Source organism: Anopheles gambiae, chromosome 2 (assembly GCF_943734735.2).
Source record: "Anopheles gambiae chromosome 2, idAnoGambNW_F1_1, whole genome shotgun sequence".
In the NCBI taxonomy this organism is placed as follows: Eukaryota; Metazoa; Arthropoda; class Insecta; order Diptera; family Culicidae; genus Anopheles; species Anopheles gambiae.
In genome coordinates this window covers 67,280,210-67,304,681 of record NC_064601.1, presented here as the reverse complement: position 1 = coordinate 67,304,681, position 24,472 = coordinate 67,280,210, and the positions used below count along the sequence as shown (strand labels likewise).

The 24,472-nt window shown below is 41.6% G+C and overlaps 2 protein-coding genes across 3 annotated transcripts in view; both read left to right on the top strand.

Annotated features, from left to right (window-relative positions):
* Nucleotides 1-20,369, top strand: part of LOC1278426 (coatomer subunit beta') — a 55,940-nt gene extending 35,571 nt beyond the window's left edge. The window contains exons 2-16 of one of the 2 annotated variants that reach the window (XM_061642629.1): nt 2,681-2,910; nt 14,311-14,662; nt 14,757-15,267; nt 15,396-15,529; nt 16,573-16,672; nt 16,758-16,957; nt 17,323-17,425; nt 17,517-17,664; nt 17,738-17,907; nt 17,994-18,397; nt 18,885-19,041; nt 19,154-19,355; nt 19,438-19,563; nt 19,633-19,842; nt 19,930-20,369. In XM_061642629.1, the coding sequence (XP_061498613.1) occupies nt 2,809-2,910; nt 14,311-14,662; nt 14,757-15,267; nt 15,396-15,529; nt 16,573-16,672; nt 16,758-16,957; nt 17,323-17,425; nt 17,517-17,664; nt 17,738-17,907; nt 17,994-18,397; nt 18,885-19,041; nt 19,154-19,355; nt 19,438-19,563; nt 19,633-19,842; nt 19,930-19,968 (2,958 nt within the window). In that variant the 5' untranslated portion in view covers nt 2,681-2,808 and the 3' untranslated portion in view covers nt 19,969-20,369. Of the gene's footprint in view, nt 1-2,680; nt 2,911-13,215; nt 13,375-14,310; nt 14,663-14,756; nt 15,268-15,395; nt 15,530-16,572; nt 16,673-16,757; nt 16,958-17,322; nt 17,426-17,516; nt 17,665-17,737; nt 17,908-17,993; nt 18,398-18,884; nt 19,042-19,153; nt 19,356-19,437; nt 19,564-19,632; nt 19,843-19,929 lie in introns of those variants that run through there. The other variant, XM_318012.5, reaches the window with a different exon arrangement.
* A 1,862-nt stretch (nt 20,370-22,231) lies between these two features.
* Nucleotides 22,232-23,910, top strand: LOC1278428 (uncharacterized). Its single transcript, XM_318014.4, has 4 exons — nt 22,232-22,470; nt 22,557-23,096; nt 23,174-23,303; nt 23,449-23,910. The coding sequence occupies exons 1-4, from the start codon at nt 22,468-22,470 to the stop codon at nt 23,562-23,564; spliced, it is 789 nt and encodes a 262-aa protein (XP_318014.4). The 5' UTR covers nt 22,232-22,467; the 3' UTR covers nt 23,565-23,910.
* Nucleotides 23,911-24,472: the final 562 nt, after the last annotated feature.

Genomic DNA, 24,472 nt, shown 5'->3' with positions numbered 1-24,472 from the left:
TGTAAATTAAACACATAATGTCCTATCTTCCACTCCATCCTGAAGCACCATTGTAGAGAGGAGTGGGCACTTAGTACCGAATTACAAGAGTTACTCGTAGCTGCATAAACAGACATTTGCTACAAACCCTGCAACATCGTAACTAAACAGTCCGGGAGAGGGGGAAAAAAAGTCAACAAGATCTACGGCGGGTTTTGATGATGGTGTACAGTTTGTACAATTCCCCCTTGTTTATAGCGTGCAAGGCTGCTTCTAACGAAACCCTAACGCAAAGGCCATGGAGAAAACCACTTGCTTTCACGCGGGGTGAGTGTTTTGGTTGCATGTATTAATAAACACATTTTCTCGAACACCCGATCGGGAACGGATGGGCAAGGTAGCTACGTATTAATAAAGACATTTGTTCCCGTTTTGCGAATGACAGCGTGGTACGCAAACCACTGACGTGGCCTGTGGTCGGCCTGGGAAAACTTGCGCCCGTCATCGCGCAAATCGTCTTGGTTGGTGCTTAATTACCATAAATTAAAAATTGATAATTCTGACGAAGGAAGGAAGAAGATGTGGTTAAAGCATTTTAATATGGTGTAATTTTTCAATACGACAAAGAGAAAGAGAAAGAGAGAGAGAGAGAGAGAGAGAGAGAGAGAGAGAATTCGATTTTTAAAGGTTTTGTTGGTGAAATATCGTACAAAAAGAAGCATTTAGCCTGTTTTAATTGGTTGTCGGTTTGAAATTTGTTGAAATGACAATATGACGATGCTTGTTCGTTTGATGTTACAATACTCAAACAACTCATTACAGGGTTTTCCAGGTGTTCTCATAGTTGTAGGACACTTTATTGACTGTGTCTAATGGAAAATGATCCTAATGTAATGGGAATTTGACTTTGTCAAATCCAATAGGAATTTCCAAGAAGTGTGCCCAAAAAAGGCGCCACGGAGTCCAATTACCATCATATGAAGTTCACTTCACATAAGAAATAGTTAAGGATGTGTCCCGCAACTATGAGAACCCCTGGAAAACCCTGTAATTTGAATTTCAATGTATGAATGAAATCGAAGTTACAAATAACTAGTGCCCTTTTAAGACTAATTACTCAATTTACTCAAAAGCTAGGCATTAATTTTGAAAAACTCTGACCTACGACTTATATTAAATTCTCATAATAATGAAAATCTGACCAGAATCATTTTCTAAATGCTTTCATGTACTACAATGGTCCATCAATCATCTTCTCGACATCGCATAAAGAATTCGACTAGAATCAAGTTCAAGTATATTAAACTCTTGAGCGTAGAAAGAGGGTATGGAGAGTAAATTAAAAATGAATAATATCATCCGACTGTTTATTTGGCAAAAACAACTCACACCCTCAAAATCAAGTCCTCGCCGAAACGAAAAGTGTGTGCGCGCTCCTCTTGCACCTCCCGGGGATTTTACTTCCAAAAGCGTTACTAATTGAATTTGCATACGGTGTTCCACAGCCACTTCGACATCAGTGGCAAGCACTGCTTGCTTTCCGAATGTCCTCCCTCAAACACACCAACACACACACACATACACTAACCGCTTCTGTGTCTTCTGCAACTACACCTGATCTTTCCCTTAGTTTCATTGAGTTCCAGAAGCAAACGTTCCTAGCATCGGGTCCTACCTCCTCCCGCGTCCGGGGCAGTATGCTCTCGCTCTCGTTTAAAGGGTACCCGAGGTTTGTTCCCGGGTTTTAGGCATCGCTCAAGCTACGGTACCACAAACAGCTACGGCAGTCCTTGACAGGCCCGGTTTGATATCGATTTCGGTGGACATGATGCGTAACGGTTGTTGGTCCTGCGCCGTCGGGCCATACGGTATGCTGTACGGGCTGGCCTGGCAAACGCTCTGCTTCGGGGGTGAAGTTGTGCTGCCGCAAAGGCCTCATAGACCGGGGCATTGCTTCGGCAATGCTTAAAGTTCTCACAAATCGTGGCATTCGAAACAGACGCCCGTGTCCCGGTGCTGGAGCTGCGAAATTCGTTTCCGCAAACGATGCGACCACCGCAAACCCCATGCCGCTTGCCGCCATAAATTCCGCACATTCTTGAAAGGTTACGTCCCCAGTAACCAAGGGAAATTTCGTTCGTTACGCAGTTATTTTGATACTACACGCGTTTTGATTCAGCGTGGAACTGAATGTAAAACTATTATGACATTCGAGTAAATTATTACTGTTAGAAATTCAATCCCTCTTAGCTCGTTCATCCGCAGGGAAGACATTGCATACATTTCCAAGTTTTACTTTAATGACAATCATGTACTGAAATCCTCCTTATCCCATCAGTTCAAGCTATTGGGTTGCCCTCTGTTTGGGTGTTTTTTTTTTTTGTCTTGCCTTTTTCCCTTCTTTTTCGTATCAACACGTTGCACAAGATTTATTGATTTCTTTAAAGCGAAGCAGTGCACCAAACTGTGGAACTGTGGGTGTCGCACAAAACGAAGGCAATATTTTAACCAACTTTCACTTCCAAGCGTGTTGTTGCGGTTTGTTCTAATATGAGTTTGGGGCAACAACAACAAAAAAATCTTCAAAACGGATGTGAACGTTCTATTTAGGTGAAATTTTGTCACACGTTGGTTGACAATTGCAATGCTGTGTTTGATAAATAGATTAATTTCAGTTTGTGCTGGTTTCAATTAATTTCAGGTGATACAATCAATGTACAGGATATTGTATGCATTACACACCGGATCGACAAGTATAGTGTAGCTTTGAGTCGAGCATACAGTGCAAACTATCTCATTTGCTGCAGTTTCATACTACAACTTATCAGCATGGGTCACATGAAAAATAAACGCCGTAATCAGGCAAAAGAGGCCGCTTTGCAAAGGGAGGAACGATTGCGCCGATTGGAAGAAATGGATCTGGAAAATATGGTATGTGTTTTTTTGGATAACTTTACAATGTTTCTCTTTCATTCTTTTTTTTTTTTGTACTTGGAATGGTGAATAATAGCTGTAAAAACCTTTTTCAGGGGCTCTCATAATTTTGGGACACTTTAGTCACTCATTCTCTTCTTGAAAATTCCTATAGAATTCCGGATGCGCCTGACCAAAAAGATGCCGTAGAGTTCATTTCCTATAGGAAATGGCCAAGAAAGTGTCCCAAAATTATTAGAACATGTGAAAAATCCTATAAGATAATAACAAACGACAATACCAGATTCTGTTCAGTTTTTAGAACGAAGTATCATAATTACAAAGCATTTATTGAGAAATGTTTTTCACAATCTGTACTTCTGCAGAGTACAAACCCTTGACCCTTTTAGTTTTTTTTTGCACTACAGTACCTTCCCGATTCGATTTGGCGCGTGTAACGCATAGAAGCAGAACAAAAGGATACGCCACGTGTCGTCGGGTGATGATGGCAGATTTGTGTCTTCCGCTGACGTAGTTCGTAGTAGTAATACTTTTGTCCTGTGACCGAGGGGTTCCTTCGTCGAAAGAGGTCGAGATGGTGCTATTTCTTCCTGCGGCCTACACCGTCTAAATGTGCGACACAATACAGTGACAGAATCCAATCGTCACCTTACACCAACCGTACATCGCATCCGGCGCGAAAGTGCACGTTGTTCTCCATTGTTTGTTATGCAAAACAAGTTCTGTTCTTGTAGAAATGTTTCGCCTGGAAGCTGGTGAAAAAGTGTGAAAAGATTTACGATCTTAGAGAGGCTGAAGTAAAACGATGTACCTTACTGGGGGATTGCATTCAAAAAGGCAACGGGTATCAATTAACAAATCCACTAACATGTCTCAAGAAAACCGTTCAATTTCACTTACAAACACTCACACACACGCACTGCGATACAGCCTCAATCGTAGCGCTCATTATCCTTATCTACTCACCTCCATTACACACTCCATCATGTCCGGTTCGGCCGATGGAGTGCCGAGAGCAATCCGAAGGCAAATTAAATCATTTGTTTTTATTGTGCCAACTTATCACATTACACGCAGTGGAGTGGTTGGAAAAGTTTGCTAGCAACAATAACACGTCGGTACCCATTAAGTGTTTCCCATCCGATATGGTTTCGGCAGAATGTACGGTGTGCCGGTTCCGGATACGGGGACCAGATCATGCCAGCACGGCGAAAGGCGTTCGTTTCTACACCTCAGCTAAAGTGCCGCAATTCGAGAATCTTTCTGGGCGGGTGTGTCTAGGCTTTCATCGGATTGTGTTTTGTGTATGTGCTTGGGTTTCTAGCTCGGAGGGAACAGGCCTCCATTTATCCGATCAGCATGCTCGCGGGGTGGTTTTGTGGTGTACAAAGGGTGGGCCGCTTGGGCGTGCAGTACTTTGGAGGTTTCTTTTGTTTTTTGACTTCAACCTGAAAATAGCACGCACACACCTTCCACAGGTGATTTTTGTAAAAGGTTCTCATTTTAATGCTCGAGGGGTGGGAGACAGTGTTTTCCCTTCGCTTCCCTCCCCCCCGGATGTGGGATAGATTGCGGTTCTCGGTGTCGTAAATCGAGGGGTTAAGAACGGTTCTCACACCGATATGATGGTATGAGCCATTTGCAGTCGAAGCTGTTTGTTGAGACATTTCGGCAACCCTCCCACCGGGACCGCCGGCCTGTGTGGAATAAAGTTCTCAAATGACACATTCAAATGGCGCTTGGGTGTGTAATACTATCGGCATGCCCAACCAAACACGCCACAATCGCCGTTTGAATTAGATTACCGGCGAGCGAGCGATGGATCTGTTTATTATCCGTTTAGCAGGTAAATGCAGGTTCTTTTCGGTTAAAATCGGCGCCACTAACGTCCGTGAAGATGCTTCAGAACCCCTGGCGCTGCAATGAACAAAAGCATTCGATTCCCTGCTGGTTCTATCGCGTGCTATCTACGCATCTAGCCAGCTGTGGGCTGTTGTATTCAGCGTAGAGAACAGCTACCCGTAACCATGGTGCTGGAGAGTAGCGCGTTTTTTTTCTCTGTTGTTTGTTGCAGGGGACATAAACCAGAAATACAAGCTGAATCTAATAATTGTGTGCATTGATCTAATCTTGATTGTGCCGCCAATTGACAGGAAAGGGCGGCAAATGAGCGACAGGGGTTCCGCACTCTTGCGCAGTACCGCCCAAGGGGTTGGTATCAATTTGCGTTAATACGATTTATCAGTAACCTGGACTTGTAAGCGAAGGACCGGCAGCAACCGACCGCAGGCGATGGTCTTTTTCGAGAGTGTGAAAAACCGTAACCGGGAGCGAAACCGTTCTCGGATGATGTTGGAAGACTGATAACCAAATGGTTTCCTTTTTGGATGTAAGCATTAATACTTATGATAGTGGAGGGCGAGAGTAAGAGATAAGGATAAGAGGGGGGGGGGGGGGAAGGATAAAGAGATTATAGTATTATTTTGGTAAAAGAAAAAAATCATTGGGGTTATTATAACCCGATATGTAGTACATAAATAATTTCTATCAATTTTCACTGTAATACTGTTGTACTACATATCGTTATTCTGTCGGCATGCCTCTGGGTTACCTACACCCTAGGGCACTAAAACTTCAAACAGAACGCAACGTAATGCAACCGTCCATGACAGTGGCCAGGATCGTGTGTCGGTGAACAAAATAAACATACCACACTCAGTTAAAACCCGCAAACTCTTCCACCCGACTACCGTCGTCGTCGTCGTCGTCGAGTGCTGCTGACAGATAATCGAGAATTGTTACACAAGTTGCCGCTATTGTGAACACTCACACAACAGAAAAGTCAGTATCGGTCAAAAGGAAGGAAGGATCCTGGGGGTGACAGAATAAACCAAGTTTGAAGCTAATGTACAAAACCACGTGGCACCCAAGGGGTCACGTGCCGCCGATCAACACCTTCGCCAGGAATCAGAAGGCCACTATATGCCTCTGCCCCTGACAAGGGTATGCAACATGGCCTCATGGAATCAGGTTCAGCAGTGGTGATATCATTTATCCTGAAGGTGATTTTTTCCTATTTTCAGCAGGCAACTTACCTACACCCGGACGCTCTAACAAAAGAACTGTACAATTCAACATGTTTTCGGGTTTTTGTATCGGTTTGGTAATGTTTTCGACTTTATTTAATTAGTTTCATTGACGAACGAACGAGACCCGACACCCGACGTTATCCCTAGGTATTTGGTTAGGCCTTTTGTTCGTGCATGATTTTTTTTTAAATACACAATCAAGCTTTTGTTACAAAATTAGGGAAATTAACCAAGAACCTTGACGGTGTACAGTCTGTTCACGGGATACGCGGTTTAGGCGAATATCACGTTTCTTAGACAAAATACATTCGATAAATGGGTATTTCTGATGAAATATAGTATTTGTGTGCACTAAGCCATACGATCCATGCAGAAAATGAAGAAATGTCTGACTTTTAAGCGGGTTCAAAATTTGGGAAAATAGTAAGTCGAGAATCGCGCAACTCGGAAACAAACTTTACATGCTATTTTTCCACCATCAGGACCTGTTTTTGGAGACTAATTCGGTAAAAGCAAAAAAACATTGCTATCGTGTTAACCTTATCCGTCTATACACCATATTAACACAACATTTCTTAATCATAAATTGTCAATTGCATCCGTCTCCTTGAGTACGTTACTACAAGTCGAAGGAATGGGAAATCTATCGCTTTCGCACCCTACAAATAATCGCCATAAGAGTGATAAAAGCATTCCATTGGGGCTGTTAATGGCTAACGCACGCATTCCTTTGGCATTCCTTTAATTCCACACCACATCATCATGGCCTGTGGCCATCGTGTGCTATGTATGATGTGAGCTGTGCGCAGCTATTGGCGAATTTTTCCAGGTGGAATAGAAACAGGAAGGTATTGAATTCCACACTACTGTGAATAGTGCGGCGTTAGTGGGGCAGAATGTATTAGCTGGATCATTTGCGTAAACGTTTCCTGTTGATGTGAAATAACTACAGTGCACAAGTAATTAAATCGTTGTTTGTATGACATTTATTTTTCTTGTAGAATGTTCTATCTACTTCTTTTTCTGTAATACGAATCTAGCAATGACAAACGGTGCGTTACTGCAGGGTTCTTGGAACGCTTGATAAGCAGCGACTGTTGCAGCATGTGCAAACTATGAAACGAACCAAAGTAGAACAAAACCCCTTTAGTTAGACTACTTTGATCAGCTTACTCGTTTTATCTGTTTTTCATTGGACATTTTCTTGCGTGTGTTTTCAGTTGCACATTTTCTCTCTTGCTCTACTTTTCCTATTGCTCTCTCAATCATTTATTTCACAAAGACGTACTTGATATTCTGTATTTTTTTAGTCGCTCTCTCTCTCTGAATAAAGTGTCTTTTTCTATATTTGACTTTAAATCCGCTTTTTTAGTAGCTCAAAGAAACAATTAGAACTTTGTCTAATTTTTGGAGTTGCAATGTTCAGTGCTGCAAAATGTCATGAGCATCACGAGATGTTCACCAATGAAAGCAATGAACATTATCGAGGTAGCTTGAAGCTCATTGCTGATACTCAATAAAAGAGCGTCATGATATGATGAACGCGACATGCGAATTCTTGAGTCCAACGCCATACTCAGACTGATAAGCTGAGCTTAATGCCGGCGCAAGCATAATCATGATTTTTTTTTTTTGCTGTGAACACTGAGATGATTAGCGACGACACTCAAACAGTTGGTGGACCAATCACATGCTTGATGACATTTTGATTAGTACCCAACTCTTGGTCAGTCACTTAGTAACAACATTTTTGTCGGCAATAATCACGACATTCATGGAATATACTTGGCGCATGAGCTCAAGCAACAAAATGTGTTGTGATCATAGCCAGCTCACTAGCTTGAACGGAGTGTAGCAGGCTTTAGTTAAATAGAGAATAAATCAGTCGGTAATTTCCACTCGTTAAAACCAGCAGTTTCCAACAAAATGAGCATACTTTCTCTCTCTGTCTGTTTTGATTATCTGTCAGGTCGAACAGAGTGAGAAAATATGCTCATTATGTTTCTTGGAACCACTCGCAAGCACCGTATATCTCCCATGACCATCGCGATGATCACCGACTGAAAATGTCGTAACCAAGTGACTGACCAAGAGTTGGTTGCACAAAATATCACCAAGCATGTGATGATCGCACCAACTGCATGAGTCTCACAGCAGAGCTCCTGACGCTGACATGGTTTTGTGTCAGTCGGAATTTGTCATGACTATGTCAGTGACATTTTGCAAAACTGATCACAGTAAATAAAAGTCATGACACAGTGACTAACCAAGCGATGGTCGCAAAAATGTCATGAAGCATGCATTGGTCACACCAACCGTTTGGAGTATCACCTGTGATGATCACAATTGAGTACGTTGCGCTGATTTTGATCCAGTTCGATTTTGCAGCACTGGCAATGATGTATAAGAAGAGAAGAAATATTATTCAACTCAATCCGGTTATGTTGTCCAATTTTAAATTAAAATTAAAAAAAAACAGAAAAACAGAAACAAACCAAGATCTCACCATAATATCGGTGAAAGACCATCATTGAGTCAGTAACCAGAAGTGAAACAAAGATTGTCATCTAGAAGGACAGGCAAACTTTAAACGGGACAAAGAAAGATATATATTCCAGAATTTAAAAGGAAATTAAAGGAGTATATGATACTAAAAGTGTTAAATAAAACTTTCATATCTTACATTACTATACACCCTGGCAACTGTGTCACTGAACCATATTCACACATGTTCAACCAGATAAATAACCGGGCTTTGCACAATATGGCTTATTGTTAAAAAAAAAACCTGTACTAAGGCTTTGACAGAAAATAAGACTAAATAAATCACCTGTACAGATTACCTGGTAGCAACAGCCATAAAGTATGAGTTGTGTTGGATACAAAAATATAAAATCACATGCCTTCGAAATTCGTTTGCGTAACGGTTTAACCGGGGTAAATTAACTAGTAATTATAAATGGAATCGAATTCCGAATACTATTACCGATCGTTTCCGATCCGTATTATACCGCGTACTTTAGCTGTTCTCTTTAAAGTACAATCGCACCTTACCAGTAAAGCAACATGCTTTAACACATTAAACACGTAACTTCGTAGCCATCTAATGGCATGGGCGGTATGGTACCAAGATTGGCCACCGTTCATGCCAAAATTACATTATTAAACAATCTTACAACCCCTTGAAACATTCAAGCTGAAGCGAGCGACCTGGCCCGCACCACCGTTCAGTGCTGTTGGACAGAAAATCTCAGAATTCGCACTGCACCTGTCAACAATGTGCCAACTTACCCGCCTGCCCTCAGGGATCAGGGACACTAGTGCGAAGCACTAGTATACCCATTGTCGCAGCAAAGAAGGTGCTGCCCTAGCCGGTGGACTTCTGCATTTGCATTGCCTCTCCGCCTCCCAGCCCGGGGAAGGGTTGTTAGCCCATTATGCCACGGACGAACAATGTAAAATCGATTATGCTGCAGCAACATTGTTACCGCGCTTGGTTCGTTGTGAAACTTGGTTCAGTCAGGCAGGCGAGTTTGCAAATTTAACAATGGCTTTGTGTTGTACATCCTCGACCTGCCTTCGTTCACTTCGTTCTCTTACTCTCTCTCTCACTCTCTCTCTCGGTCGATGGTTGGTTTAGTTGGAGGGTTTGTATTCTTTATTACTTCTACTGCACACCCAAACCGAAGCTGCCAACTTGGTGCTCTAGCCTCAAAAAAAGCGCCGGCGAAGAATTGCGGCAAGGATCTTCGAGTGTCAACACTTGAACTGGTTTCGTGAATGACGGTGAAGCACGAAAGCACCATCAAACAACCGAAACCGAGACAGACACGCTTCGTATGGTACCCACAATTCGTGAAAAGCGTTCCTGTACCGCTTGCAGTCAGCGACGTTACTCACCTTTCCTACAAGGCCATAGTGAATCGGTTTGCGTTTTATTACTGGCCTTCGCGGCGAACTCGCTTCCCCTCTTGCTCTTCCCCCCAGTCCTTCCCCATTACTTCCTCCTCTCTACATCCGGAAGTTGCTCTATGGCGGCTTTTAACAAGCTGCTTAATTGGAAAAGTTCCAACAAAATCCGGCCAGCAGAATCTCTATATTTTTCACTCGCCATTCGGTGGCGCACCTTACACGGATGCTGCATCTTTCCGAGTGGTGTGAAGTTTCCAAGTTGGAGTGCCGGTGGAAGGAAAGACTTTAAGTGTCCCATCTTTCTTCGAGAACATTTTTTTCTGTGTGTGTGTTCATTTTAACGGCAGGCCAGACAGTACTTGGCGCAGGCAACAACGCCCGTTGGTCGATACTTTAACGGTAAAATGGCGATAAATTTCATTAAAGTGACACTAAATTATGGCCGCTGGTCGGAGCATCTCAAGCTGCGTGTTTGTTTTTTCCTTGTTTCTTTCTCACGAATCTCTAGAAACTTAGTCCTGTTTACCATTTTGTTTCATTTCATTTGGAATCAGTGTACAAATTCAGTAGCTAAGCGGTCGTATTTTAATTTTTTAACTACGTTTTTTTTTTGAAATTTTTTACACTTTTTGAATCCTAACCCGAATGGGTTGGAGAGCATAATTCAGATTCTGCTAAAACATTGTTGTTGAGGTTTTTGTGTTGCTTTTGTTTTTTCTATCGCTATTGAACCGTACTTCACCAAATTGATAAAGCTCTCATATTATTTTTGTATGAATATTTTTACATACTTTGGGTTGTATTTTGAAAACAATCATTCCTGCAAAAAAAATTATTATTTCTTAATTTTTTTTATTTCATAATTATCATTATAATACTCATAAACTCCTTAAAAAGTTTTAGTAACACTTCCTATAATTCCTAAAATATGTTATTTGTATTTTTGGGCGATTTTTAAATGCATTAGTTAGTACAAAAAACTTATTTTTCGAATTGTCTTTATAGTTATGGTACAACCATAAATTCTTTTTTTTTTGTAATAAGTCACGTAATGATGAAATTAAAATTTTCAAAAAAAATTATAAAGATGTGAAGTAGTATTTTGTACAATTCATACATTCACTGCTTTCAACCATCTCATCCGGATTTTCCACAAATCGCGAAAACGACTGTCCATATAGTTACGGTAGGCGCTGTAGTTAACGCACATTTAAACGTGAAATCAGCCCCACTGCCTACATATTGATCCTGCATTCCCCTGTGACGACCGATCGCTGATACTGTTTGTCCACCAAAACATCCTACCAGTTTTACGAATTCGCCAGTTCACTCGTAACGATCATGTTTCGCATAGCGATCGTGGTTTGAATCGTAGCAACCATTGGTCGCCACCTGCAGCGTTGAAACTGCATCTCGACTATCGTGTCTTTCTTCCTGCTGGGTCACCGTCAGTCAAACTCAAACGCTCAGCCTCCAAACTCTCATTGAAGTAGATATTTATCGTCGCTTATGAACAGCCCCTGTTGGAAATACAAAGCGGAGCAAAGAATGGAAGGCAAAAGATACAATTAAACAAAAATCCCTTAAGGACGTTAGCACCGTTCCATGCAACTTCGCCTGTCAACGTATCATTTTTGCACGCTGTAAAGCAATGTACGAACAAAAACAAAATAAATACTTTTTTCTACCACTCACAAAAACACAACCTTGAGAACTCGTGTTTTTTTATTTATTTATTTTTTTTTTTTCATGCACCTTGAACGAAGGTAAACAAGGCTTGCATGCTTTTTAGTGCATTTAATACACAATGAATAATTTAGCCTGTGTGTGAAGTATTTTCGAATGAAAAAATTGGACAAATGGAATCAAAATCTGCACGTTTTAATATTGAGTGTAAGATTAACTCTAACGCGATACTCTGGTGTATTTTTCTACATATCAGCACAGGTCTGTTAGTCACAGTCTCTTCAACAGGAGAAATCTCGAGGTCGTAGTCCAGAGTTCGTTTTATGAAATGAGGACAGTGGATATACATTTGATTTTCCATGTTTCCTCGATCCACCAACGCTCTAACCGAACGCACATTGTCCAGTTTCATGCTGACAAAAACACGTCTCAAAGGGTCGAAGAAGAAGGGATAAAACCCCTCGTTTAAGATATCAAATAACCGCACGCTGTAATGGCTTGTTATTTGGTGAGGTCTTCGAACGAAAGCGAATTCGTTGTCAGGTAATGGTGATTGCCATGTGTCCGTACCACCCAACGTGACAAACGATATGTGATACAACTGGCTTCTAAATCGGTTTACCTCAACATATTTACAAGTATGGTTTTAATTAGTCCACTTCATGTTAATAGCAATTAACAACAACAAAGAAAGAAAATTGATTAAAAGTCAATCAATAATGGACGATACAAGGAGCAATGGAACAGAACGTATCGAGTATTTAATTCACACTGAAACATTAATAAACATGTCTTAAACATAGAGAGTATGGTGAAATCAAATATTTTATTCATTCGATGAACATTTTTCTACAACTATAGCTACAATCTTAACCTCTTCTACAATCCTAAATACGGCCCTCGGTCACAGATTTAGGGCGGCCCCTAATCGGCAAGAAGAGTAAAGACCCCCGTTTAGGGTACTGATCGAGGTGGATGGAAGGTGTTGGTGGGTAGACTTGTTCATCCGTGGCCAACTGCCAAGTGGGGTCCCACTGTAATAGATGCTGGAACTATCTACCATCCACGAAATCCCGATCGACGGGACCCTTGACGACCACTCTGTTCACTTACCGTTAAACCCGGTTTTATTGGCCTCAATTAAAAATTTCTTAGAATTTATTGTTCCACGTAAACAGATCTATCGGGAGAATGGTACATATAGAAATTGATAGAATGGATCACCCCGATGTCTCGGTAGTTGACTGTGTCGTATCTCAACATACATTTACTTAAATTAAATCGATCCTTTACCATGCACATATCTCATAAATATTTTTAAAATACACATTTGCCCTCTGTAATATCTCTAAATAAAAAAATAATTCACTTGATTTTTATAAAGCATGTGAGCTATTCAGCAAACTTGAGAAAGGGTAAATTTGTTTATTTTTGTAACGTATTTTATTGCCGTTACGAATTCAAATTCAAACAAAGTTAGAAACAGGCATGTTCGAAAATAAAAGGGAGGAGCCAATTTTGCGCTCACTAGAGCGCACGTCCACAGTACAATGGGCAAACATGTCTAGCTATTCGGTCACAATACACATCGAAACTGGAGCTTGGTCAAAATATGAGCGCTTCGGTGACATATGTCAAATCGTCATTCTTGCGATTGTCATCCATATGTCATCAAACTTAGCCACGTCGAAACCGTGTTTTCATGTTGGTGCTGAATTTTGTTAAAAATCTTGTGTTAAACTATTATTAAACATAGTGCAATCAGCAGAAAATGGTTAGTAAACTCCCGGTGGCTCTGTGTAGTTCAAATTTCAGCTGTGGGTGGGAGTGGGTATCTTGCAAAAGTGAACATTCCATACCCGGTGACAAACACACTGAAGGAGTGAAATGAATGGTTGAAAATTTGTGCCTAATTAATGGTATATTTCGTGATTCTAAGTGCGATTTGTGTGTAAACGTTTCACTTTTTATGTTTCGAACACCTATGGATCGGTGCCTTGGTATAGTTTTGCATCCGGTTCATTTAGATTGCTATGCACACACGGATACGCCCAGATCAAAATCGTCCTCAAAGCTACAACTCCATCGTCATCACTTTTGCCGGATCGTCAATGAGAGCAGCGATGTTGTTGTCGATTGTGATAAGTGATGTGGAAATGTCTTGGATTCCGTCGGCCATTCAGGGACCAGCAGGGTTAGAATCCCTGTGCTGCGAGTGTTTTACGTTTTTGTATTTCATACGTGTGTGTATGTGTGAGTGTATGTGGGGTGGTATTTGGGCATTTGGTGGTGCTGGTTGATGAAACATTAAAACTCTGCAGTGCCAGTGAAATTTATGATTCCATACTTATTTGCTGTTGGCGTTTATCCATGTTGAAGAATGACTCCACTACCCATATGCTCTATAAGCGCAACACTTTTTTATTTTCACTTAAACATTCTCGCACCGGATGACACAATGGACGTTATCGCACCCCGTCGGCTCTTTTTATTAGGTCGATTGCATTGCGGCGCCTTATTTCTTACGTATATGAAAATTCTGTTCGGTGTTTAAACAAATTGTTCTATTTATATTCGTTACCTAAAGTGATTATTAATTTATGTAAACACTAGTTTAAGATGCTTTACTTCATACTGCTGGAAAGTATCCACACTTATACAATTTTAACCGATGTGCTGTACTTGCACTCTATTTCCCCCCTTCGAATAGCCACTAAGGTTGGACATCAAAAGAAGGCTTACGTCGCGGTCGGACCGAGTAAAGTCGGTAGATCTGCACCCGACGGAGCCATGGATGCTGTGCGCCCTGTACAATGGCCACGTACACGTGATGAACTACGAGAACCAACAGCTGGTAAAAGATTTCGAGGTCTGTGATCTACCGGTTCGCTGCGCTCGCTTTGTGGCGCGCAAGAACTGGATCCTCACCGGCTCGGACGACATGCAGGTGCGCGTTTTCAACTACAACACCCTCGAAAAGGTGCATTCGTTCGAGGCGCACACCGATTACGTACGCTGCATCGCGGTGCATCCAACACAGCCGCTCATTCTTACGTGCAGTGGTAAGTAAATGTCGGGCAGAATTTTGGAAAGAGGCGTCTGATATTTTTCACGTGTGTGCTCGGTTTTTTTTTTCTATAAACCTATTACTTGCAGACGACATGTTGGTGAAGCTGTGGAACTGGGAAAAGATGTGGGCAGTACAGCGCGTCTTCGAGGGACACACGCACTACGTCATGCAGGTCGTGTTCAACCCGAAAGACAACAACACATTCGCAAGCGCATCGCTTGACCGTACGGTCAAAGTGTGGCAGCTGGGCTCGAACGTTCCCAACTTTACGCTCGAGGGCCACGAGAAGGGAGTGAACTGTGTGGATTACTATCATGGAGGTGATAAACCGTACCTCATTTCCGGTGCCGACGATCGGTTGGTCAAAATCTGGGACTATCAGAACAAAACGTGTGTCCAAACGCTGGAAGGGCATGCACAAAACGTGTCAGCGGTCTACTTCCATCCGGAGCTCCCGATTCTGCTAACGGGCTCGGAGGATGGTACCATTCGCATTTGGCACTCGGGCACTTACAGACTGGAGACGTCGCTAAATTATGGATTTGAGCGTGTCTGGACAATTGCCTGCATGCGAGGCACCAACAACGTGGCGTTAGGGTAAGTAATCTCCCCAGAGACATCATATATCGTGATATTAGTGGTGTGTTTTGTGCGAGTTGTTGTTGAGACACAGACTAAACGTTTTGCCTGCTGCACATGACCATTGTTTTGTTTCACATTATTAGCTACGACGAGGGGTCCATCATCATCAAGGTTGGTCGCGAGGAACCGGCGATGTCGATGGATGTGAATGGAGGAAAAATTGTATGGGCTCGGCACTCCGAAATGCAGCAAGTTAACCTGAAAGCGCTCCCTGAAGGTAAGTGCTGTACTTCTTTATCCTATGAAAAATGAAAACTTCTAACATCGAGTCGCAACTGAATGGTGCATATTGCACAACGATTTACAAAAAAATGCTTCTATTTTTTATTACTTTGTTTCATCTTCGTGTTCCAACTAGCAAATGCACTACGAACGAAACAAACAATTCTGTGTCTTTTTGCCGATGTTTTTTTACTGTTGTAGCAATGCATTTATAAAAAGCACCGGAAGTAACAATCAAACATTGCTGAGCATATCACGCCTGTAGCCTGTTCCTTCTCCTTCCTTCTATGCAAGAGAACGTATATCTCCATTAGAATGATTAAACCCACCTTCCTCCTGAATGTGTACCCGTTTAACCTAAAGAAGCATAACTGTACGGCAGGTCAAAACAGCGTGTCATTTTCCGCATTTTCGCTATGCACATCTTCCCCTAATGCATATTCGAACATTGTACAGTTTACCATTGCGCCATTGTGCCTAAGCGGAAATATTTGCAAGTGTATTTGAGCAGTTAATTTTGTGAATGTTGAGACACAACTCATTAGTGTGATGAATATGTCCATTTCAGTTTTTTCTCAACAATGTTTGTTTGTTTTTATTAAAAAAAAACCCATACCGATGCTGATTTCAAATAGCTGTACAATTTTATCTTATTCTCTTTTTCGATACTTAATCTCTTCACATGTTTTACTAAAAGTAGTAATTTGTTAATGATTGTCATAAAAACGCTGCTTGACGATAACATTTCACTTAGTAATCATAATTTGTAAATATATTCACTTATATGTATTGGGTTTTAATTTTGTGAACGTGCAAACAATGCTCATATCTCAGTACAAATGTCCCTGCGTCATGGTTTTTGTCAAACACCAGCATAAACCTTAAACTTGAATATGAATTATTCAAATCAGTAACTAAACGCGTTAGAAACCCCAAAATCATTACAGAAGACTCAGAGAGCAGGAGTCAGAATCGATTCGACACAGAATTTATTTTCGTTTCCCCCCTTTTTTTACTGTCTCCTTTCTGTTGCAACAGGAACGGAAATCAAGGACGGCGAACGCCTGCCGGTAGCGGTTAAAGATATGGGTGCATGTGAAATCTATCCACAAACAATCGCCCACAATCCCAATGGAAGGTGCGTCCCTTTATTATTTTTGTTTTATCCGAAACATGTAACCCCTCCTCATCGTCTCTGATTTCCTCTCGATTCATTTCAACAGGTTTGTGGTGGTGTGCGGCGACGGAGAATACATAATCTACACGTCCATGGCCCTCCGCAATAAAGCGTTCGGTTCTGCTCAAGAATTTGTGTGGGCCTCGGAAAACAGCGAGTATGCCGTACGCGAATCGAGCGGCACAGTGAAGCTGTTCCGTAACTTCAAGGAACGGAAAAGCTTTACCCCCGACTACGGTGCAGAAGGTAAGCGTTTTATTTTTAATCGAGGCAGCGCCTTAAAGCCTTACGCGAACGTACACTAAGTAAATGCTACCAATTAGCGTCTTTAGCGTATTGAAGTAAATCAAACATTTATGCGCTTGCCTTATCTAAAGTGGCTCTTTTCTACTCTCCCGTTTTCCCTTTTCTCGCTGCCATTGTTCTTGTCTCTTGTAACTGCTACTGTAAAAAACCCCGCATTTAACTGTTCCACAGAAGGTATATTCTAATATGTGTATGAAGTATTTCATGTTTCAAAATAATCATTTTGCATGATTTATGTCGTTTGCAATTATAAGCAACACTGGCATCGGAGTTGATAATCATTTTTTGTCTTTCTTGCACACTAGGTATCTTCGGTGGACAATTGCTGGGAGTTAAAACATCATCTGGCTTAACATTCTACGATTGGGAAAATTTGGAACTGATCAGACGAATCGAGGTTCAGCCAAGGTATGTTCTGCTGGTGCTAGCGCAAATGAAACGCAAATCAATATTTTCTACTTTGATTAACAACCATTTACATTTGGCCAACTGATTTCAGACACGTATTTTGGAACGAAGCGGGCACACTGGTGTGTCTTGCCACCGAGGACTCATACTTCATACTGAAGGTTGACATCGGCATGATTCAAAATGCGTTGGCCACCAAGCAACAGTTGGGTGAAGATGGCATCGAGGAAGCTTTCGATGTACGTGTATCAAAACGATGGGTTGGTTTGGGGGTTAGTGCTTCGATTAGATCATTAATTACCTTTATCGTAGGTTCTTGGCGAAGTAAACGAGCTGGTGCGTACAGGACTTTGGGTTGGCGATTGTTTCATCTACACAAATTCTGTGAACCGCATCAACTACTATGTTGGCGGAGAAATTGTTACCGTTTCCCATCTCGATCGCACGATGTATCTGCTTGGATACGTGCCGAAGGATAACAGGTAAGTAAACGAGCAAAGAAGTAAACAAACTTAACATTGTGTGCAATTTTTAAACACACTTTTCTATGCATGTATTCCACAATCAGGTTGTACCTCGGTGATAAGGAGTTGAATGTGACCAGCTTTGCACTGTTACTGTCGGTGTTAGAATACCAGACAGCTGTTATGCGGCGTGACTTCGAAACGGCGGATCGTGTGTTGCCCACCATCCCGAAGGAGCATCGCACACGTGTGGCCCATTTCCTGGAAATGCAAGGATTCCGCCAGCAAGCTTTACAAGTCTCGATTGATCCAGAGCATCGTTTTGAGCTGGCGCTGAAAATAGGCGATCTCGATACGGCGCTCATGCTTGCTCGCGAATCTGACAGTCCCCAGAAATGGAGCCAGCTCGCCGGCATCGCCACCAGCAAGAACAAGTTCGATCTCGTCAAGGAATGTCTGACGAATGCAAACGATTACGGTGGCCTCCTGCTGCTAGCAACTAGTACGGGTAAGCATTCCGAACGATATCCACAACACTGGCAGGCAGAGTTTTACCAAATCTCGGCGCAATGGTACCATTTTCATTGCAAATCAAACTGTCCCTGTGCTTTAGGTTATTGGTATTTGCTCTCAAAATAATTGTATTCATTAGCTAGCCCCATGTATGTTGTATATCGAAGGCCCCAGGACGACCTGTTCCCATAAATTGTCATGTTGTCTTAAAAGAGGTGACAGATAGCAAAAAGAAAAGAAAGAAAATCCAATGCCATATCGCATGCTTTGCTGCCCATTAGGCGACGGTGTTAATCATATACAGCACATAAAACGTAATCAAGTTGGTGGTTCACAACTGGTTCGCTTTACCCACTCCAAGTGAACTTCTGGGTAATACGTTACAAACCGATGCCTATCGCTTTCCGATAGTTAAACGTGTACATGTGTTGAAGATACTTACTATTCGTTTTTTTATTGTATGTTCCTTATTTCGTTCACAGGCGATGCGGATATGCTGCGGAATCTTGGCGAGAACGGTGTCACGCAGGGCAAATTCAACATCTCTTTCTTGTCCATGTTTCTGCTGGGTGATTTAGAAAAATGTTTGGAAATTCTGATCCAAACAAACCGGATACCGGAAGCAGCATTCTTCGCCCGGTGAGTTGATGTGCAAAGAAAGTGCTGCTGCGGCCCATGGGGGGGGGGTGCACCGAAGTGATAAGATGACATGGCTTATCGACGGCATGTGTTGTATCATTCTCCTTTGCAGGACGTACTTGCCAAGCAAAATTTCGCACGTGCTTGATATTTGGCGTACGGAGCTGGCTAAAATCAATGAAAAGGCCGGCCAAAGCTTAGCGGATCCACAGCAATATGAAAATCTGTTTCCGGGCTTCTACGATTCAGTAAAGACGCAGCAATTTCTCCTCCCAGAGCGAAGCACACTGCTGCCCGCGAACGTCGCTACCAAAGTAATTGGCTCCATTGCATAGCTCCTTGGCGGGTGTTGCTATTTGGCTTTTATTAATCTATTATTTTGTCCATGTTTCAAAGGTACCACTCAACATTGATCGCACGCCTATTGAGGAAATGAAAATGGCAGAAAATGAAGGAAAGTTTGACTATAATCCAAGCGCATCGAGCGAAGCCACCGCGACACTGCCGAACGGAAACGATGTTGTAAGTATGGAGAAACAATGTAAACAACGATGTATTATGATATTCATGAGACCATTTCCGTCGTTCCAGGCTGCTGCCTCGGTTTCAAAGCACGTTGATTCATCTGCTGTAAACACCAACTCCACACAACTTGCACCCTCCAACGTACCGCCCACGATAACTACGCCGACGGCCAATGTGGGCGGTGTGTCAGCAGCGCAAGTAAAGCGGAAAAGTTCACTGGAAGACTTTGAGTCTGAAATAGAAGCGCTGAATCTGGACGATAATATCGATACTTCGGTAAGTATGAAGTAAAAATACTGGTCAAGGTAGGACTACAGAAGTTTAATAAATTTCGAACTTGCTTCTTTTGTTTTTCCTCGATAGGATGTAAATATAGATGACGTCGAGCTAAGCGATGATTGAGCCTGCAACGAGAACCTCCGCCAATCTCAATAGTTTTTGGGCGGACACCGACATACCGAAAGATTTAGGGCGAGAAAGAAGGGAGAGGTTTAGCAAAAGTATTGTTTTTTATTTACCTTCTCGCGCATATATCGCAAACCGAACACATCAGGATGCACTTCCTAGAACGGTTTATCGTTAAAGGATAAAGGTACTGGACCGTTTGAACACCACTACCGCCACAGCACCCTTTATTCCTTCGTTATCCTGTAACGTTAGTTGATTCGTTCAAACAATTATATATTCCATATTCCTGCTTCGGTACTTTTTTTTATGTTCAAGTGAATTGATTGCATCTGGACGGAATCAAGCATTCAAATAAAATAAAATAAATTAATTTGGGATATATATTCACCGAAAAATACACAATTGTAGGATAACACAGACGATGGAAAGAGCCTGTTTATTTACCTTCGTCGATTTGATTTGCTTAGTAAGTATGGGCGAAAAGGTTCTAACTTCCATCACAAACGCATTTTTTTTTTAAATAAACTCATTCGGGAGGGAACATTATTGCATCAAATAATTTCTAATCTTTTAATACAGTTCAGAAGAAAATAAAGCCATCGTTACTCAATGAGCTAATGGTTCGTAATGGCAATACCAAAACAAAAACTGTACGGATAAGGTAAATTTTTTGAAACGACCAAGTGAGCTTGTGGAGCCATCTCTCGCGTATTTACAGTGGCACTCTGTATGGAGATTTAATCCTTTTGAATAGCTGTCTATCGTTTTCGGTGCTCGGTTCTCATTAAATTGATAAACCCATTCTCATGATTGATAGAATTGGTTTATGCGTGAACCATTGCAGCTTTTTTATTGTTTTGCAATGGGCTAAGGTTTTCGCATCAACAAAATAATGGATCGGAAGGATTTTAGACGTTAAAAACTAATCGTAATGACATGTTCCATGTGGTGTCTTGCGGGACAAAATGCATCCTTTGCACAAACCCCGGAACACCGCAGCATGGAAGGAAGTTTATTTACTGCCCTTATTACATCAATACAGTAAACAAGTAAGAAAAGAAGAAGTAAATGGGAACAGTTGAATAGTTTTTGCTTGGATGCAGGTACAAAAGAACATATTTCATTTTTACAGTGGAGCGCCGTTTATTAGAGTCCATTTTATCCGGCTTTCCGTTTATCCGTGCTGTTGAGAAATGACAGTTCAATACAAAGGTGACATTGCGTTATGAGGAGGATATTTGAAAACGGTTATAAGAGCACATTGCTATAACAAAAAACCCTATAGTTCATGGCAAATTTCAAATATTCTCATTAGAAAAACACGAAGGCAATAAAAACTGGGTTATTTTTAACAAAAAATAAGCAAATTTTCCAAAACCTAACCAGGAACAGGTGATAAAATACAGGCGGTCCCCGAGATACACGGTACTTCTTATACGCGGATTCGGAGATACGCGGTTTTCTAAATTTGACAATTCTTTGAGCAAATTGCAAGGTGTATGGATATTAGGAGGTGAAGTGCTTCAGAGCAAATTGACATTTCACGACTTGACATAACAATACTGGGGGCTCCGGTATTAAAATCGGGGAGGGCTGTAGGGGGGTATAGAATATTGTATGCGATTTGACATAACAATACTCAATGATGGCGCCCGGAAAACGCGCTAACAATTCACCTCCTTAATAAACACACCTTGAGCAAATTGTACTGATTTGACACATCAATTGCAAATTGCCAAATAATTTCCGTTTTGATCGAATGTTCAAAACTATTTCAAAAGGTTTAAAACAATTATATTCAGTCAGAATCATATCAAATAATTCATAAAGTGACTAAAACCGCCCCCTACTTGCAAAATTACACGAACATTTGTGATATTTTAGCTGGAAATCACGAGATTCGACTTACGCGGAAATTCGAGATACGCGGTATTTTGCGGCCGTTTTCGGTCCCCGTTAACCGTGTATCTCGGGGACCGCCTGTATATCATTTGACTCATTATTCGTGTTATTCGCATACCCGGGCGAGGTCAAGTCCCGAGAAGCCCGGATAAACGGCGCTCCATTGTATTTATCACTGTCATTACGATGGGAGTAGAGCTGCGAAGATAGGTAAACTACTAGTGTATGATCAATGTTTTCGATTTAACGAAGGATGTGTATATGAGCGTACGTCGAGGCCTGCCTGCAACTGAAAATGTTTGCTGCTATCCTCATATTGAACGAAGCTAGTGTCAAAACACCTGCGCCCCCAGATAATGATGACATTTCGCCACACGCACACATCTATCCCCTGTATCAACAAAAACATTGATGTCGATTTTTCCTTCGCAAAGAAAAAAGACACGTTAGTATGACTAGTTGTGTGCATGTAATTTGCTAGTTTTGCTCATTAGATAGTTAAAAAATTGCACGGCGTTGTGCGTTAAAGGTTACAGCAGACTGAGTCGATATCCTGCTTTTGGTCGGAGTTGATCGTTCCTGGGTAAAACAATGGTATGTTATGGAGGCATGTCCCCTAGAGTTGTAGTAGGCCACTAATTGGAGCAAACGTGAATAAAACTACTTGTTCCTCCATTCAGTCACAGTCCAAAGGCAGCACTGAGAAACCGAAGCCAACAGAAAAGGAGACAGGCAAGAGTAACCTTAATCTGACGGCGGATGAACTGAAAGAGGAAGGAAATCGGTGTGTGAAAGCCGGCAAATTCACCGAAGCGATCCTTCATTACACTCATGCCATCAAGCTTAGTCCCGCGGATCCTATACTGTACAGTAATCGATCGTTGGCTTTCTGCAAGATGCAGCAGTACTACTACGCCAATGCAGACGCAGACAAGGCGATCACACTGAACCCTACCTGGGCGAAAGGGTACTTCCGGAAGGCGGAAGTTAGCATGGCTGTGGGCCAGTACGACACAGCGCTGCTCTCGTACGGCAAGGCGCTGCAACTTCAACCACAGGATATGGGAATCATTCAGGCTGCGCGGAAAGCTGCCACGTTAAGCAACAAAGAGCGTGAGGACGAAAAGCGTTCCCCATTCATTGGCAGTGCGATTGGCTGTGTGATCGGCTTATGCATCGTGCTGGCCGATATGTTGCTAACAGAAAATCCGACCATCAGGGTATGTAAATTTGCAGCTATACAGGAATCGCAAAGACCAATGTTTAGCTTATATGTGTGCTGTTTTTCCCCTCTCAGTATTCTTCGTTAATGGTATTCATCATAATGGTGATCACTAGCATGGGATTCGGAGTGGCAAAATTAGTATGGTACTACAAAAAATTGCAGCGAAAAGGTCTGCTTGATCCGCCAATTGACATATTAGAAGGTAAGTTAACCGTTTCTCAAGAAAGATGCGACCCTAAAGCAGTGTTTCGAATTGTTGAACCTACACACATTCAGTTAAATTTGATTACCCAACTTAGCGGCATTAAAGATAAACTTTCTTTTTGTTTTTTCAATTTCAATTTCAGATTTTCAAAAGCAAGAAGAGCACGAGGATACCTCACAAACGGGCGACCAACGTCACGAAAGGAATCGATACACAAAAGCACAAGCAAGACAGCGTTTGAAAAAGGCAAAAATATAGTGTGATGGCCTTTTCGGCAAAGAACACGTGCTGGAGCGCTCGATATGATGTTGTACTCGTTTTCATTGCGGACATTTTGCCGATTGCCACACGTACTGTGCCGTTTATAGTTAAATATCCAAAGGTTTTTTTTTTGTGTCGGGACTTTGTCAAAGTAATCAACATGCGCAGAGGTGTTCGAATCGAAACCACACTTTAGGAACACAGTTCCAGCTAGCATTATACTTTTTCCCAAAATGTTCACATTTGGTGTGGTAGAATAGAAACCTTATTAGTTATATAATTTTTCGTTGGAATACAAGATCGAAGTAAATGAGTTTCCAATAAATTTAAATATCTGAGACAATTGAGTGCAATCACGTATACAAATACATTCACCTTAGTCAACCTTAGTTTTCTTTGCATTTTCTGAACATTCGTTCAACAATTTTACGATTGTTTATATTGCGCACATGAGCTGCAATAAGTGTAGCAATACAACATCACAAACTATGTATGAAGTGAATGGAAATCAAAATAAATCGACTTACATTACCGCATAGCTCAATCATTATTAAAATACAGTAAATTAAAATGCAGAAAGCCTGATCCCTACCCGACATGTCCACATACGGAATTTGAGCATCGTTTATTCCTGAACATAATTGAGAAATATCTGCCCTCGCAACGAGATAACGATGCATTGGTTTGTTTGAACAAAAAAATACAAAACATATTTCCGGATTGAACCGACACGAATAAACTTGTCAATTTTGACAGACATTTCGATACACGCACACACAGTAGAGTTTGTTGTGACGGGTATGCAGAAACAGATGGATACAAAAAAACACACCATAGCAATTTTTCATGGCATCGTCCGCCGTTCGTGTACAACCGTGAGTACTATCTAATATCCATTGTAATAA

What these genes read in the sequence shown, in the direction of transcription:
- LOC1278428 (XM_318014.4), top strand. An exon ending in CAGAAAATCCGACCATCAGG is followed by an intron (nt 23,097 to 23,173) that starts GTATGTAAATTT and finishes TTCCCCTCTCAG; the next exon opens with TATTCTTCGTTAATGGTATT. An exon ending in GCCAATTGACATATTAGAAG is followed by an intron (nt 23,304 to 23,448) that starts GTAAGTTAACCG and finishes TTTCAATTTCAG; the next exon opens with ATTTTCAAAAGCAAGAAGAG.